The 14,546-nt window shown below is 35.7% G+C and overlaps 1 protein-coding gene across 2 annotated transcripts in view; it reads left to right on the top strand.

Annotated features, from left to right (window-relative positions):
• SLC35F5 (solute carrier family 35 member F5) overlaps positions 1-14,284 on the top strand; it is a 30,049-nt gene extending 15,765 nt beyond the window's left edge. For both annotated transcript variants that reach the window (XM_059852594.1, XM_059852595.1), the window contains exons 11-17: positions 178-242; positions 571-675; positions 1,155-1,314; positions 2,729-2,819; positions 4,911-5,065; positions 5,519-5,607; positions 6,560-14,284. In XM_059852594.1, coding sequence (XP_059708577.1) covers positions 178-242; positions 571-675; positions 1,155-1,314; positions 2,729-2,819; positions 4,911-5,065; positions 5,519-5,600 — 658 coding nt within the window. In that variant the 3' untranslated portion in view covers positions 5,601-5,607; positions 6,560-14,284. The remainder of the gene's footprint in view (positions 1-177; positions 243-570; positions 676-1,154; positions 1,315-2,728; positions 2,820-4,910; positions 5,066-5,518; positions 5,608-6,559) is intronic.
• Positions 14,285-14,546: the final 262 nt, after the last annotated feature.

Below are 14,546 nucleotides of genomic sequence, written 5' to 3'. Positions count from 1 at the left end.
TGCCTTAGCAGTTGAGAACAACTTTTGACTTTGCAGAAGGGGGTTTTGGTTAACTAAAAATGCCAAAAGATAGAACTGTATATTTGTTTTTCTCTTTTTTTAATCTGTTTTTGTAAAGAAATTCCTGAGTTCAAGCAACATTTTGCATTTCTTTTTTTTTTTTTTTTTTTTTGCTAGCATTGGTGGTGTGGTACTTGTTAACCTTTCTGGATCTGAAAAATCTGCTGGAAAAGATACAATAGGTATTTACTTATGGGTTTTAATCCTGGAATATGCATTGATCAGTACCATCTTCTGGCAGTACTAAGTAGTCATAGCAAGCTCTGTAACTCTTATTCTTGTAACATTTCACTATCTGGCTTTTTAGTTTCAACTTCTAAAACTTGCCATTTATGGTAATTTTCTACCCTATGTGTATATTGGGAAAGTATTTCTATTTTAGAGCTTTCTCCATTTTCCCATGTTTTTCATTTAATGGATTCTGTAATTGACAGAGGTTTAGGAGAGGTGATTCTACTGTGCATAACATGTTTGGCATATCTCAAGGGAGTATTTTTTCCATTTTTCCAGGTTCCATTTGGTCTCTTGTAGGAGCAATGCTGTATGCTGTCTACATAGTCATGATAAAAAGGAAAGTAGATAGAGAAGATAAACTTGACATACCAATGTTCTTTGGTAAGACCAAAAGTAACTAACTCTGTTGAAAGCTTTAATTCAATGTATGATTAAATGATATGTTTTCAGGCACTGAACTGTGTCTGAGTGGTAAAGGGGCTTAGAAAAGCAAAGGAGTAGAGAAAGCCTCTTACTCCCATGGTTATGAGTCCTTTAGAGAGTGGTTGTGTGAATTGTTTCTTGTTTAGAGCCTTAACAAGGAGAGGAACTTCCTGTCGGTATGCAGACAGCCCTACTGACTTAATGAGATTTCTTAATTTTTGTTTTCATTTCAATTTCAAACTGTAAATATCTGATGCAAATTTAGTTTGTGAATTTCAGGTTACATTACTTACATTTGTTTCCTTTGAAAATTTTAAAATATTGCTTCATGGCTGCTTTTCTATATGCATATTGTCAAAATAGGAGGTTTTAACTGAGATTTTGGTTATGTTTAAGAAGATTTATGATGATTTACTTAATACTGTTTTTATATCCAGGTTTTGTAGGACTGTTTAATCTGTTGCTGCTGTGGCCAGGGTTCTTCCTGCTTCACTATACTGGGTTTGAAGCCTTTGAGTTTCCCAATAAACTGATATGGATGTGCATTGTCATAAATGGCCTTATTGGAACAGTTTTGTCAGAGTTCCTCTGGCTGTGGTATGTACTCCATACACTGAATATATTTTACATGAATTATCTTTCCTGTGTTGAGATGTAAAATTATCTAGGTTGGGCTTTGTACCCTTTTTCCTGTTTTTCCTGTCCACATGTGCAATTTCACCATTGTGTCACAATGTCCTGTTAAGACAACAGCTAACTTTAAAAAGTAGCTGTGATGTGTTCTTGTAGTAATTAAAATGCTGTGTGCTTAGCTTATTGCAGAATTAACATTGGAGACAAAGAGACTTTGTGCTACAGAGTTGCAGTAGCAGGAGCGTGAATTCTGTTGTAACAGTTCTGTGGCAATATTGCAACAAAAGATCAAGGTGGAGTAGATGGAGTTCCAGAAAAGCCTTCTGGTTTTTTTAGGGGGTGTGGATTTTTGTTTGTTTTTTCAAAGTTTAAAGTTATGTATGAATTTTAATGATTTTTTGTTTCTTGGCAAACCTTTACACCAGTCCTAGGTGTAAATGCATTGTAGCATATGTTACTTTGCAGTTGAACTGGTTTGTTGATAGAATATTTTTGTGATGTTAATGCCATCCTGGAAGATTAAATTGAAGCTCAGTATCAGTTTCAGGTTAAGTGTAATTTTAATGTAGGCAAAATAACAAACACACACATACATCCCCCAAACCTCAAACATTATCTCTCAAAATCAAGTAAGTACATGGGTGTGCACAAACTTTTTATATACATGATATTTGTTTAATTACTCAGAATGATATTCCAGTAAATTAAAGAGCTAGTTTTACTTCCAGTTCCTTTTCCCTAGAGTTTTGGACTTGTTCTAATTACAGAGTTTGTGCTGATATCATTCTTTACCAGTCCAGTGTGCCACTAGTACAGTCATCTTTACTTTTTTTAGAAGTAAATAATATCATTTAACCTACTTGTTTGCTCCACCCAAGCACATATTACCAGTTACATAATGTAGGGATAGATATGACTCTTTGTGGGGTTTTTTTTTTTAACTTGCTGATAAATTTTTATTGGCTTCTGTACCATTTATGCATTTACAGTTTTCTGTGGACAGGTTGGTTGTAATTCAGAAACAGTCTCTTATGCTCTAGAGAATCAGGCTATGGAAACAAAATGCAGATTTTTCTAGATGAAGTTAGTACATGTGAAATAGGGAAATTTCCATCATCTCAGAAGATTGGTATGGGGATTAAACCTCAGCCCAGAAGACATCCATTGCCTAGTTAAGAATTCTGTGCATTTTCACAGATTTATGATGGAGTGTGATGGTGTGAGTTAATTTTTGACTATTAAACAGTAACTAACAGTTCATCAAATGTCTTCCTCTTTGATGTATTACTTTGGTTGTCTTTTAACTTTTAAGACCTCATTATTGTAATTATTATTTATTGTCATTAAATTGTATAATTATGAATTTATTGTCTTTTAGGGGCTGCTTTCTTACCTCATCACTGATAGGCACACTTGCCCTAAGCCTTACAATACCTCTGTCCATAATAGCTGACATGTGCATGCAAAAGGTAAGATACTACTAAATTTTGATCATTGTTTACAGAATTTCTTCTAATTAAATTATTTTAGGCTTGTACTTGTTTATTTTGTGCAAGAAATTAGTCGAGTTTTGCACTTGGAATGTTTCCAGCCAAAAAGAGGCTTTGCTGTTCAGTGTTTTTGCAAGCAAAGTGTAAATTGTAATGAGTACCTTTAGACTTCTGAAACTTTGTGCATGTAAAAATGAAGTAAAAAACCCCAAACACAACTTGTATTTTGCTTTTACTTCATGTCAGTGTGGATTTTGGAAAATAAGTCAGAAAAATAAAAGGATAAATATAAGAAAAGTCAAAACTAGTCAGACCCTAAATAAATACTTTTGTAATGAACATGTGATAGGCAGTATATTTTGTGTTAGTCTTACCTGCATATTCCAGCAGTGAAATAGAGTAAACACTGTAGTGGTTCCAACAATAATAAAACATTTGTTGGTCAGTACATGTGAGCTAATGCTGGTAGTAAAAAATAAGAATTTTATATGTAGGTTTGTGTGTCAGTACCCATTTTAGATATACACAGATGTGTGTGTATGTGCAAATACATTGGTAGAGGTGTATATATATAGTTACATATATCAAGATATAAAAATTTTAGGTTGTCTTCTGAAGTGATTCATCTAAACTTTCTTCTGGGATGCACTGAAAAATGAACTATACTTTTCTAATTCCAAGTAAACAGCCTAATCTCTAGGTTTTTTATTCTGAATAAACACAGAGTTCAGATCTTGTCCAATTAATTTGTTCTTCATGTACTAATGCAACATGGAGGCATTTCAAATAGCAGAAACATCTCCCAAGTTCTGCTGGATGACTTTCAGCTGACACTGGTAACAAAAGGGCAAATTACCTTTTTAACTCACATTGTGGGAAGTAAATCCTTTCTGTCTTACCTTTTAGAAAATAAATGACTAGTATTAGAAGCACAAGTGAGGGACCCTGATTAAAGGCAAAGTGCTGCAGACTTTGAGGGTTTTTGGACAGGTGTATTTGTGCAAGTCTGTTTCTGTCATACAGACAGCAGAATATCCTAAGCCAAGCCTTCTGCTCACTGAAGTCTCAGGTGTCCACGTCTCAGATAACCTGACAGAAATTTTAGCTGCCCTGCCTCTGGCCAGCCTTGTTTTTACTTAAAAGAACCCTGCTCAAGAATGCTACTGGCATGGCTAATAATCATGGAATCACAGAAAGAGCTGAACTGGAAGGGGACCCATCAGGATCACCCAGTCCAGCTCCTGGCTCTGCCCAGGACACCCCAAGAATCACACCATGTAGGTAAAGATTAAAATATCAATACATGCAGCTTTCATATGACTGTCAAATTGCCTGGTAATTATACAATATTCATAATTGCTAACTTTCTGGGTATTTATTTTTCTGTAATTTTCTAATAAGCCTGAATCTTAGGAAATTACAGCCAGGTTTCTAATGACTAATTCCTTTTGGCAACTTACATGTTGTGAATTTAATTAAAAATTAGTTGGGAAACACAGGGCTTAACAATTGCAGTTGATGAGGTCTTTGAGGAGGATCATCAGTGCCAGGTGCCAAAGCTGAATCTGTTTTCTCCAAAGTCTTCAGGTTTGGATCTTCTCTCCACACGGGGGGGCTGTGCCCACGGCTCATGGCTCTGTCATCCTGAGAGGCAGGTCCCAGGCTCTTCCTGTCCTTGTGCCCTTGGTTTGGAGTTACAGAACCATGGAATGCTTTGGGTTGGAATGGACTTTAAAGATCATTGCTTTCCAACCCATGGGACGTCTAGGAGACGTTCTCCTTGGCACCAGAAACACAACTAAAAACCTAAACCTGGGACTGTTTGGAAATAGCAGTCTGCATTCAGCTCCCAGTGCAAACACAATGTGCCGTTGTTAGGAATGGATTCGTGGGAACAGGTTATGCAGTTCTTAGAAGAAGCAATAACTATAAAAATTGTACAAAATAACTCACACTGTTTAAAATAACTCAAACTGCATCTCAAACTTACAATAATAATTATTCCAAATATACAGCATGTCAATTCTTTTTTGAGCTGTCTGGTGAATGATGTTTGTGTTTCAATTCCAGGTGCAGTTTTCCTGGTTATTTTTTGCAGGAGCAGTACCTGTATTTTTTTCATTTTTCATTGCAACTCTCTTGTGTCACTATAACAACTGGGATCCAGTGATGGTGGGAATCAGAAGAATTTTTGCCTTTATTTGTAGAAAACATCGAATTCAGAGGTAGGGCAGTCACAAACTATAATCCTGTCTCTTTAACCTTTCCAATATCCTGTAATCCACTAGTATTCTATAAGCCACAGAGCTTATACTGTTTATTTTCTCCTGATTTTATATTCAGGTGTGCTAATTTCTTAATAGCAGTAGTTGCCAATCCATTCATACAATTAACCTATGCAATGCTCAGAAAATGGAAAGATGTGAAGTCTGTTTACCTTTAAAAGAAGTTTCCTAGTTGTTGTCACAATTTTTTCCCTTAATGCATCTGTAATAATTTCTGTACCCAGCACATGCAGTGAAAATTGTGCAAACTTGAGTACATTTGATAAATTTAAGGAGTCTTTGCGTGGTTTTAATGGCTAAAGTACAAACAGCTGCATACTTGGTGCCTTGCTGGCTTCATAAAAACCAATTTAATATTACTGTATGTCTTGAAATAATTGTGTTTCTTTTAAGAATGCCCGAAGAAAGTGAGCAGTGTGAAAGCCTCATCCCTATGCATAGTGTTTCACAGGATGGAGATGGCTGCTGTTCATAGACAAAAGGTAAACCTTTAATAAACCTCAAACATTGCACAGAAAGGTGAGGTTTGGTTTTCATGGTGGCATTTGTGTTATGCAAGGACACATTTTTAAAGAGCATGCAGTCAGTCTTGTTCTGTATTGATGGACAGAGTTCTAAAGTGTATCTTCAAAGTTATTATTATTACTTGCCAAGCATTATTCTCACAGTTCTTGGTCAATGGTTTTGAAATGTAGTTTTTTTACTACAATAAAGAGTATTCCACAGTTCATCCTAAACTGGATATGAGTCAATACACCAGAAGAGCCATACAACTTTTTGGCATGGATGATGTGTTTGGAAGACATCTGAAGTAATTAATTCAATCTTTAGTGCTGCTGGGGTCTCAGTTTGGGCTGCTGAAGCTCATGAAAAACACCAACCATTCAGGGAAGTTTAAAGATCACCAGACTTTATCATCACTGGTCCAGAAAGTGGAAAGGAGCCCTTGTGTTTGTGGATGACAAGAATTAAATTGGTAAATTCCATTAAATGCTAGACTAAATATTTCTCATGGTAAGCAGAAGGAAAGTAGACTAGAATACCTAAAGAGTTTGCAAAATATCCCACTTTTAAGAGTGCACCATCTCTAAAATGAACATTAGATGGTTTGGCAGTACTGGCCTGAAGCATTAAAGCAGACAAAGTTTAGAGGTCTCCTAGCCCTGTGCTTCAGGGTTTTCAATAATGTGTGCAGAATTACATGAGAAATATTTTTATTTATATTTTATTTATTTATATTTATGCTTTTATTTTCCAATGTTGCTTAAATCTAATAATGAAATTTAAAATATCACGATGACTGTTTTGATTAGAATGTCTTAAGGCATGGAGTTATTTTCTTTTTTAGTAAGATGGAAACAAATGCTTATGGTAATTTCTCTTTTGTAATCCTGAGTTATGTACTCCTGATAATTTTTTTCTTCTTCTTCTTAGTTTAAAAATGGAATGATGCCCAGCGAAGAGACAATCTTCTGGAAAAGTCCCTAAGGAATCATGTTTCAGTGCCTCTTCTGAATTTGTAGTAAAAATAAGAAGTTTCAGTTCTTTTGAAACTCTAAACTTTTTCTCTTTCTTGCTTTCATCTGATTTTATAAATGAACAGATCTACTACATGCCTGTCACCATGGGAGTCTTAGTCCATCTGAGCAACCAACCTGCCTTATAACACTTGAGCTGGTGACATTACTTGACAAAATCAAGAAAGCAAATGCTGTTAAGTGATTTCTTTCTTAAGTCACAATTTTGTTAAATGCTGGACAATATTATTTTTAAAAGATACTTTAAAGTGAGTTCTGTAAATAAGTTTGCAGGTCATCAAGTCTTACAGGCTTTCAGATGAAAAGCTAAATAGATATGTTACCTGTAGTAGGTACAAATTAAATTTTTTATGTTGTATAAACTATTTGCATATTAATAGATGAAAACAGAAAAATAATTTATTAAGTGCATTCCTATAATTCCAGAGGCAGGATCTTTGTACGGTCCTAGAACACTACATTTATAATGTCTTGGGTCAATTTGAGTAGCCTTGTCATGGCAATGGGTGCTGATGTTTAAAAATCAAAAAAATTGCCCACCAATCAGGAATGCTTAAAATTTCAGTGAATGGTTCAATATTTCTAATTACAATACATTTGGGTATGCATTCTTATACATGGTTTAAAACAGACTGGTTCTGTAACCCATTCCAATCCCAGTTGTCTCTCCAACATGGAAATTTTCAGGTGTAGCTGCCACATTGTGAAAGAGATCAAATTAATTGTGAAAGTTTTCAATCAGTGGGTTGGCACTACACTAATCTGCTAAGCAATATGAAGAGGAAAGGTGTTTGCATTGATTTTTCTTTCCCCCCAGCTGTATTAATAAATTTATTCTAAAACTGATAATTATCTTCCTTCCACTGCAGTGTTTAATCCTTTTGAATCCAGAGAAGCTATTAGAATTATATTCAGGAATATTTGAAATTAGCCAATGCTATTTTTCAGCTCCTGGCCTATAAGACACTTAGATCAAAGTTAATTTTGGCTTTTGATGGATTTGAGTTTTTTTATAATGAATGTAAGATGGATTTTTAGCCAGGAGTATTTTCTTCCACATAACAAAGTTATTAATAATGTAGGGTATTTCTACTGCCCCTCCACACAAATACAGAAGGATGACGTAGCAGAAATGCCTCTTCATGTTTTGGCACTCAGTAATGATTCTCCCAAAAGCAATTTTGATGTTTTGGTAATATAACTATTATTTAAGAGGTAAAGCAGGGAAGCAACATGCTTAAGCTCTACATTTATAGAAGAATTTGAACCAGCAGCTGGAATTTAATATAAGGACTGTGTGTAGAGTAGGAAGACAAAATGAACCTGGGGCTATTCTGTTGAAGTATTTCACCTTTATCAAGTTTTTCCTCCTTGTTTTTAATACTGGATTGCACTACAAACTTTGGTGATCTGAGGCATGTCTTTAAAATGAAATAGTAAGTCCTTCCTAGATCCTAAATAAGAATTAAAAAAAACCCAAAACCGGCCACAACAAAATCACAAGCCCAAAAGAGATAAGAAAGTAAATTAAATTTCACAGTTAAATTTCCAAACCCCACAAGTAGTGGGGTCTCAAATGCAGTACGTTGAACTAATTTTATTTTGGTCGAATTTTCAGGCATTTTTTGATCAGTGGAGTTTCCTTAGGTTTTGGATTTGTCCTTCAAAATCATGACAAATTTAGAGGATGTTTGCTTTAACATTTTTTCAAGAAGTATTGTTAATGCCTACTCACCATAAAAAAAAAAAGTCTCTTTTCAATTAATGAAATGTTTCAATGAGATGCTGCAGAATATTTGATACCTGGCATTAACTCCTAATTTGAATCAGCTGGGACTTGTGGCATCTGTGCATTAAGCCTGGGAAAACCGAGTTTGCTTTCAGATGGGCAATGACAGTATTTGTAGCAAAATTTTCTATGACTGTTTTTTGTAATTGGTCATGCAAACAGGACTGTATCTGTAATGTCAAATATGCAGTTGCTATTTATATTTGCCCTTATGTTCATGGCTTAAAGTCAAAGATCATCATAGCCTCCCATGTATATGACTGTTAATTTTCATTATTCATTAGTTTTAGAGAGGTTAAAAAAAGAAGTGCTAAGAGAATATTCTTCTTTCTCTGACCCCAGGAATGTTGAAGAGCATTCAGTACCTTCAAAGTCAGGGCTTTCCAAATGTTTTTCACAAAAATGTGTTTGTTTTTTTTTTTTTTTTTTTTTTTCAGTAAGATATGAAATATTTTTATCTCATGGCACTAGGTAGCTTAAGCTGTGTTTTTTGCATTAAATTACAATTCTTTAAGTAGTAGGAACAAAACAAACTGTCCTTGCTGAAAGGATTTTTAAACAGTGGTGCCCCTGTAGTTACAGGAAATGTGTTACACTTTTAATTACAGAAGCTATGACATACAACATTGTTCCTGCATTTAATAGAATGTGATGGAGTTTTTTCTACAAAACCTTGTGATTTTTAGTACAATGATATTTTATAAATATAAATGTCTGATTTGAATTGTAAATTGCATAGCTCTGTAATGGATGCTTGGTAAATGCACAAGAGATTTAGCTTTGATTCTCAGGTACCTCTGATGCAGTGGAGACGTGCTGGGTTTTTCCTCCCTGTGACACAACTGGAATGTGAAGGAGCTCTCTCATGAATACTTTACCTCTGTGTGGTAGGGTATATTGTCATTGCTCTTACTGTTTCAATTTGGTAATGGCTTCATTCTGACTTACTTCTTGTAGAAACCACATATGCTTTAGAAAAATAATGTCAAGCATTTCTTTGATTGTCACCCAATGGTTAAGGAACAGTGATTTCCCAGGCCTGCAAAATGGGGAATGAATACTATGTGTTGCTCTGTCAAACAGTTGAACTCATTCCTGTAATCCTTTGAGACAACCAACAATTTCTTCTGTGTGTGCAATTGAGGTTTTGGGGCTGTTTGGTTTTTATATATGAAGGAAATTATGATAATTTGCCAAAAGCTACAGAGCATGCCTTTGCTTTTAGGGTTTTGGTGAGTCTTGCCTAGTTTGATAAGCAGTGCTTTCCACTTCAAAGGCAGAAAAGGATTTCAGTTTTTCTGGCTACTTTGTGTTGGGTTTGTCATGCTGAAAATATGTTCATTACAAGGGGCTGCTGCAGGTATAGTGCTGGTTCAGCAAGGGATGGAAATGCCACCTATGTAACAAAGTCTGGGGCACGTGAGTGCTCCTGAAGGCACTGAGGGCTCGCTCTTTGGCTTTCCCAGTCTTCACTGCATCCTGCTCCTTGGCTTCTGGCCTCTGGGAATGCCTGTAAGGGATCAGGGCTGTAGGACAGGACTGGGCTGGCTGGCTGCAGGGACTGCACACAGACTCAGAAACTGGAGGCTGAGGCAAAGCCTGCGTGTCCCTGTGGATGTCTTGTGGAAATGGGATGTGAAGGAGGGCTGTTGTTCAACCCTGCAGGGAACTGCAGGTGATTCTTGGTCTATTCATGGCAGACCTCCTTGAAATGTACTAACAAAAACAGGAGGGCTTGCAAATTGCTTTTCTTGGTGTGTGCTGCTGTATTTTGTCATTCCTGTCACAATACTCCTTCCTAGGTACTGCTATTCACAGCTGTGATGGCTTTAAATACGGTGGCAAAACGATTTCTTTGTAATTCTTGGTTCCATTTCTCTTAATGTTGAATGTTGTCTTTGCTATTCCCTACTGAAGGTCCTCCTCTACTTAGGGAAAGATTGTTACTCAGCTGAACTGAACTGTCAGAGGACAGGGAAAACCAGTTAAATTTTGGGGATAGGCTGAGTTTATGGACACACTTTGAATTTCATATAGAAATAGACCTCAGAAAGGCAGAGTGTAAATGAAATGAGGAACTGGCATGCTCAAAAATCAAGAAACAAACTGATGTTAATATCACAGTGTTGGGTTATATGGCTAACTGTAGGATGGTACTTTGAATCAGTTTCCTTTACTTGCTGTAAGTTTTAAGTTAGTTACCATTTCTGTTCTGGCTGTCAAATGTAGTGCCTGTGATTTAATAGTTATAACTCTAGTAGCATTTATGTGATTCATAAACTGTTGTTATGCATTTTTTCCCTGTCTAATCCACAATTTCATTAATGTTGTATTTTGTTTTACATGATCATTTCAGGGCATGATTTCTCAGGGAAATATGGTTGATACCATGTGTTGTGAGAGCCAATAACTAATTCGTGCTTTTCAAATCACTGCAAACATTTCCAGGTTTCACTCAAACATTTCACATCATGTAACTTCCATGTTGAATTTCCTTAGGCTTATCAGGTAAATCATGATGAGAATGTTAAGAACATTTAAAGATGTCAATAAAATTTACTCTGCCCAACACTCTGTTACTTTTTGGAGAAATATCCATTCTAAGGAGATGAAATGTGTGTGATTTTCTATTTAATTGTCCTCTTTGCCATAGAAATGAATAGTTACTCTGCTGATTTTAAAGCTGCACTTCTGGCTTGACAGTGACATTAACTTTCAGGGTTAGGCAGTGCTGTAATAATACGTAATCTGATTCTGGGATAGATCAGTATAAATCTCTAACATAAATATATTAATTTATATCATTAAATTTTAAAAAGTCACATCACTTTGGGGGATTTTTTGTTTGTTTTTCCAGTAAAGTTACTTTGGCCAGAATGGGATCTGATCCAAAGCCCACAAGAGTCATAGACAGCATTAATAAAGTAAAACTTTATTGAAAAGAACTCTGCAGTCAGGTTGACCTTTATGCCTTTGCAGTATTTCTGTCTGCAGCATGTATTTGGAGTGGTTTGCTTTAAGACCTCAATAATATAAAGGAGGGATTTTAGTGCTGGTAAAGATGGTAAACACACTACTGTTACTGTTCACAAAAGATATTTCTACATAGCCAGTATGCAGCTTAATTACTTAGAAGGTGAATTTGTCTTGCTAAGTGACTTTTGTTTAAAATCAGCAGCATGAGAAATATTAAGCCCTGCACTTTGTTGTATACTTCATTTGTCCATAGTGAGAACACGTGATCATAGTCATCAGCTTCCTCTTGATGATTTCTGCTTTGACATTTCCATTTCCATGCCCTGTTGCATTCATTGCAAAGTGAATTTCCTCTCTAGGTAAAGCCAGTGTAATTGTATTTTGACTGCCCTAGTCCTCTGTGGTGTTAGAAATCTGACATAAAACGTAAATCTGACATGTGATGTGACTACTTAGAGATCTGTGTTCTCACTCTTGTCATTACATCTGGTGTTAGTAGGTAACCAGACTTTTTCTGGATATGCCTGTCATGATGTGGAATGCATCCAGAATTCCATCTGGCTTTCACTTCCTACTTTTAAAAAGCATTAAGTGCTTTTCTCTGGGGATTTTTGTAGAAAGCAGCTGTTTAGTTCTACAAGTTCAGAGTCCTTTGACTGCATCTCAATTTTTGAAGGTGCATCCAATTTTCTCTTTCTTTTATTAATGAACTTCTGAAGGTTTTTTCAGGGAAAGTGCACAAATTTTCTTTATGTTCCACAGAAGAAATATGTCTGGATACTGAAATGGCCTCAGAAATAAAAATTCAGGGCTGTTTATTCTGTAGTTCTTCACATATTTTCCTGATTTTTTTAACCCACTTATTTTTTAAGAAACCCAACCAAATGAAACCAATCAAACCCTCATACTTAACAAGCTGAGAGGCATTAGCTATTTAGCACAGAACTAATTTTATTATATGCAAATGACTGTATGTTTATCAATGATACCAGTCAATGTGTTACTGATGTGGCCAGTCCACAAGTCTTCCTTGTCTGTGTCACAGGTGATGCTTCTCTTCTGCCTACATCTGACCTCTTGCATACCAATTAAGTTAGTTCCACTGCCAGAATGAGTAATTTCTAAAATATTTTAGAATCTACTTTTTCCTCTAGCTAAGGGAACAGCAGAAGCTTTCCAACCAATGTCACTTTCCTATTGCAGAAGAAGGAAAAAAAGCCTAAAAAAATGTAAAACAGAAATGTTAATTGAAAATCAAGAACATTAGTAGGAGAGTAGAAAGCATATGCTGTAAAATCATTGGGCTAATTTCTTGCATAGCTCAATTCCACATAGGCTGTAGTTTATTGGATTGATCTCTGGTTGGGTATTTTAAATAATCATTTCATATTGAAGCTGAAGGCTTAAATTAAGCCCTGTGATTGTTTAAAAAAAAAAAACATGGGGAAAAAATTTATAATTGGAGACTTAGGAGGTACTTTTTGTTTGTGGTTTGGTTTTTTTGAAGTCCATCCAATGCAGTTACAAAGGAATGCTCTCTGAATTGGCACTCTTGAGAGGCTGTTTGCACAAGGCTTCATGGAAAGTACAGCCATGTGTGGAGTTGACATTACCTGAATGGAATTAGAGAAATGTTCTAAGTATGAGGTACAACCTCAGCATTGCAGAGCTGAAGGAGCATTAGTAATGATTTAAAATTCATGTAAGGTCTCTTTGGAGTAGATGTTAGTAAAACAAAATTGGTTTTTGAATCCTTGAGTTCTGAAACCTGAGTGCATTAAAAGATGCACAAAACCAGTCGCAGTTTTGATGGTTGTTCTGGTGTTGTTTTTTGTACTGACTTTCAGGGAATTCTCAGTTACACTTTTAAAGGGGGAGCTGCTTTAACTGAAGAGCTTTCACCTGAAGAAAACTTTTTTTTCCCCCCCTGAAGTCTGTATGGTTTGCTGATAATTCAGATGTTCTGGGAGCACAGCAAGTTCCAGATATCCAAGTATCCTCTGTGAAACATCTTTATGCATCATCTTTTAACCATTTTCCTTAGTGAAAGCAGAACCTGAATTGCTGATGTGTATTGCATTTGCACTTGAAAACCTGATTTCAGAGTGTGTTAAACCTTGATCTATTTTTGATAAAAAAGAAATGTAGCATTTTAATCTAATTTCCATTTAATGGCAAGGATATTCACGCAGAGAAAAACATATATCAGGGTTTGATGCAGTGATTTTTAAGCCAAGAAAACAGCAGGATGGCAGTGGTAAATCTGAAATGGATATGCATATCTCTTTAGAAAATCTGGTTTCCTCCTGCCCTTTTTATACCAAATTGTGTCTCCATTATCCCAGGATAATGCAGCTGAAGCAAGAACCAGAGCTTTTACCCTTTGTTCTCTAAAAGTGAACACTGGCTTTTGCCTGGGGTGTCTTTGTCCTGTCACTTCATTTTCTGAGGGGAGGTCAGTTAAATAGAAAATACAGAATAAGTATTTTTAATTAAAATCAGATTTAAGCTATTAATTATTTTGAAATTCTCTATATTAGTAGAGATCTAATGAATGGAAATTGAAGTCCTATATTGCAAATACTGAACAGTGCTTATATATTTTTAACAAAACCAGTATATATATGAATATTTGAAACATGCATGAAGGTGGAAATTGGAAGACTGTTTTTATGTTAAAAGGTTTATAAATTGAAATTCTTGATATCCAGTACCAAAACCCTATAAAAGGGCTAATGAAAAGAAAATGTAATGTATTCTGATTAACAGCCTGTGTTATACAATCAATGGGTGTGATGTTTTTGTTCTGTATTATATTTATTATATGTAAGTAAACAATAAAGATTATAAATCTTATTTTCTTAACAGGAATTGGTATTTGGTTGGGGTTACTGCTTAATGTGTTTTATATCATTGGTTAAGAAAAAATGGTCACTAGGGCTGGGGTTAAAAGTGAGTATTGGGATGTCTTGTGTTACCTGGAGTCAGCCAGGATGTGGAAGGCTGTCATTTGGTGTCACCTTGGTGTGAGTGCAGGTTTTGGCTGGGGGAGGGTTGATTTTCTTCCCCATGGCTGGTTTGGGTCTGTGCTGAGCACGGGGTGATAATGCAGAGATAT

Source organism: Haemorhous mexicanus, chromosome 8, assembly GCF_027477595.1.
Source record: "Haemorhous mexicanus isolate bHaeMex1 chromosome 8, bHaeMex1.pri, whole genome shotgun sequence".
NCBI lineage: Eukaryota > Metazoa > Chordata > Aves > Passeriformes > Fringillidae > Haemorhous > Haemorhous mexicanus.
The sequence above is the reverse complement of the archived record's forward strand: the minus strand, read 5'-3'. Positions and strand labels throughout refer to the sequence as shown.